The sequence below is a fragment of the Stegastes partitus genome, unplaced genomic scaffold, assembly GCF_000690725.1.
Source record: "Stegastes partitus isolate 25-593 unplaced genomic scaffold, Stegastes_partitus-1.0.2 Scaffold952, whole genome shotgun sequence".
Taxonomy (NCBI): domain Eukaryota; kingdom Metazoa; phylum Chordata; class Actinopteri; family Pomacentridae; genus Stegastes; species Stegastes partitus.
This window is the reverse complement of record NW_007578683.1, coordinates 98,160-101,870: the sequence shown is the minus strand read 5'-3', so window position 1 is coordinate 101,870 and position 3,711 is coordinate 98,160. Positions and strand designations below refer to the sequence as shown.

Sequence of the window (3,711 nt, the reverse complement as noted above, 5' to 3'; positions counted from 1 at the left end):
TGAGTCCGCTGACTCAGACATCCAGCGAAGCTGCCACTGATAACCTGACCTCACACAAGCTCCAGACTTGGACTGAAAGTTGACTGAGCTGCTTCACAAAGTGTTGGAGAGCAGGGAGGCTGCCTGGTCCGGGTCAAGGCTTGAGGTCACGAAGAAAGCAAGACAGAAGAAGGAAAAGTCCTTATCGGAGTGCACTGGAAAAGATGCAGGACGCAGGCTTCTTCACCCAAAAGAAAACAGTGGTAGCACTGTGCATTGTGCTGGTCATGCTGGCTCAACAGGTGAGTGGACTGACTGGAGAAAAGTCTTTCTAATGTTACAAGAACAGGTGGACAGATGAAGAGTATATTTATATGGAAAGGTGGGTTTTTTCTGCAGAGTTTTTCTAGTTAAGAAGTACTACAAACAGATGCCTTAAAAGGAAGAGACAAATTGTGACTGAAATGTATTTTTAAACTGAGATACAACCAAGAAAATGCAAGTTAGGAAGGGTGCTATGTTCTGTTTCATGATGTAATCAGATGCAGAAAACAATAGGGAGAACCATTTGAAGTAAACTTTAAGTACCACAGTGTTAAAACATTAAATGTTCTATTAGATGACTCGGTTCTAGATGAGCCATGCTCCTTGCCACATGTCCCTCCTTTGCTTGCTTTCCCCACATTTTCAGTCTTTCTCGACTGCAACTGTACAATAAAGATTGGAAGTTTTACAGCAAAGTGAGGCAGTTAACTTACACTACCATCTAGATTTAGCCACTACATTCACAATTTCTTGTCTAATGTGCCTCTAAATCAGGTGTCACGTCACCAATTTGATTTAGCGTCACTAGTAAACCACTAACTCAGAATTACAACAATCAACCCAGTCTGCCTGTTTTCCTTGTTTTGATTGTTTCCTAATACACATTTTTGTACCTCTTTGCGTCCCTCTGTGGTATCTCAGGTGTGTGCAGGTCCGCTGGTCTCACAGGTCCAGTCCAGCTCCGACCGTAGTGCAGATTCGAGGGGGGAACAGACGGTCCACGTCCTGAGGAGGATAGCTCGGATGACGCCACTGTGGAGGATCATGAACAGTAAACCATTTGGAGCATACTGCCAAAACAACTACGAGTGCTCCACGGGACTCTGCAGGTAATTTTACAGGAAGAACACAAAACAATCCTGGTCAAGAAGCCACAGAAATGCTTAAACTGTATGCTGCTGTCAGCTGATTATTGCAACTTGTTGGGTTACCCAGTGCCACCTTGAGATCAACACTGAAAACCGACCTTTTATCTTTTACCTCACATTTAATTCTGTTCCCCGCAAGCTACACATAGAAAATATTTACCAAGATCTGATAAAACTGAATTTCTAGCCTTGAAGATGTGATCCACAATTAGAAATGAACTAAGTAAAGAACGCTGATGCACAAAAAACAAAGTTAAAAGGATCAATAACTTGTTAAATTTGCTTCTAAAAGGTTTCTTTTACTTGTGACTAAACATGTATGAATCGTACGAATGTACCTAATTATAAAGATCAAGATCAAGGAAAGTCGTTTCAATCAGATTGTGCTGTGTTAATGAGAAATTATTCCTTCATCATTCAGGCTAATCGTTTTTATGCTTTGAACTCTTGGCTTTCCTGCAGTCTGATTTAACGTTATGCAGCTGCTTACATTTTTTTTTAAAATAAAGAACGAGTTGATCGATGTGCAAAATGAAACAAAGGTGTCCAGAAATCGTTGCAGAAATAAATAAACTCCTGTTTGTGTGTTGATTTTAGGGCGGGACACTGCTCCAACAGCCACCGCTCCCCATCAGAGCCTGTCAACTACTAGACGTCCGAGGACAAGACCAGCATGTTTACATGAGTGCACAACCGCAATCCTGATGGGTTCTGATAACTGGGATATGTATCCACTTTTTTTAAATCAGAATTTGTATTTATGCGTGCCAATATGATGATATATACATACATTTACGCAGCAGGTAGTTCTATTGGAGAAAAGTCGGGTCAGGGGGGCGTCACTGCTCCCTCTGATGCATTTCAAAAGGCCAAAATGAGACACATTAGTTAAAGTAGAAGTCAGCATGAGACGATGGAGTAAAGTGTGAAAATCATCAAGAACGTGTAAAATGGTTAAAACAACTGAACGCGCTTGCATGGACCAAAGCTTTCAGCTCCGATCTTGTCCCTCTCAGAGGCCGTCCAGCCCGTTGCTGTGGCCCTGAACTTATCTCCACAGCCGATATCATGGAGTCTGATGTCTGCGAAGCTCGATAATGAGGTTTTATTGACAGTCCATTGTTTCACTGATATGTGACAATGGAAAGTCTGAAAAATTTGCTCAGAACAAATTTTCTAAATTTAGCTGTGTAACTTTGAGCACAAAAGTTTGGACGTGTACTGTGATTTTTACATTCTCTGGACTGAACCAGACCGAACTGGTCAGTTCATGAGCGTTTCTAAGCAATACGACTCTTTATCTCTTGTAATACTTTTCTAACAGATAATGGTGAGGGAGCAAGGAGCAGCTTGTGCCTTTCAGGAGATCCTGACCTTTACATTTTGACACATGTCGTCATCACCGTCTCGTGTCGTGCTTGATATCTTTCAAAGCCTTATCATTTCATATTTTACTGATAATGTGCCGCCTGGAAACACATATAGCAGCTGATCACCCACATCGTGACCTGTATACAGACATATTGGGAACTAGCTGACATCAACAACAATATAAAGACACATTTTCACAGTCAAACTCTTGATGTTTGGGATTGTACCGAGCAAAATGTGGCTTGCAAAATATACAGTGATGTCAGAAATGCTAATTCACAAGCCTTACAAAACCCCAGCAGACATGCTTCTACCAAAAAAATGTACCAGTGTTCCAGTTAACAACGCATCTGAACATATTTTAATACTAATTCTGACTCACGGGGTGAAAGTCAAAACGACAGACAGAGAAAAGTAAGAAGAAGGCATAAAAGACGAGTGACAACGAAGGAGAAAGGATAAGAAGAGCAGCAGGTTACAACATATTGAGTCCACAGTCAAGCTAGTGCCTTAAAGATTTTAATACCTTTATGGGTTTTTTTTTTAGATTTATTCTTTTGAAAGTTATATTTAAAGTCCAAATCAGACTTACCATGAATGGAGATCACAGTAAACACGATTCACAGCATCTGTAATGCATTGATTTTGTGTACTGCAGTGATTCTCTGATATTTTATTTATTTTATTCTTTGTTTAAATGTTTAAAATGTGCCCATTTGCTTTTACTATTTTTGGTTAATGATATTTTAACGGTTTTGTTTTAGAATAATCAATCACACGGACTGGTTTCTCAACTTTTCCACATTTTCTCAGACGATCTTAAATCTGTAACGATAATAATCCGGGTTTTAGACACATGGGGCTGAGCGTACAAACGTTAGGAACAGATTCCTAACGAGAAGCTGCACAGCCTTGTTTTTTGTTTTGCACATCTGTGTCCTAGAATTGAACTGAACTACAGATTTCCTTTGACTCACCTGCACAGTTTACTTCATGCACACAGCAGGTGGCTGCTGACATTTTGTTCACTCAACATGTCGAAGAAATGTTTGAGTAGGATTGCACTTTGAAAACCAAATTATCTTTGTACTGTGTACTGCTTACTGTACTGTGTTACTTACATGTAGAGAGCTGGAGAAAACGTGGAATAAACGCATTGGAAACAACA

At 40.2% G+C, this 3,711-nt stretch overlaps 1 protein-coding gene across 1 annotated transcript; it reads left to right on the top strand.

The window, feature by feature from the left end:
* Positions 1-3,711, top strand: leap2 (liver-expressed antimicrobial peptide 2). Its single transcript, XM_008294265.1, has 3 exons — positions 1-281; positions 946-1,133; positions 1,770-3,711. Exons 1-3 carry the CDS (start codon positions 204-206, stop codon positions 1,822-1,824), a joined length of 321 nt encoding a protein of 106 aa, XP_008292487.1. The 5' UTR covers positions 1-203; the 3' UTR covers positions 1,825-3,711.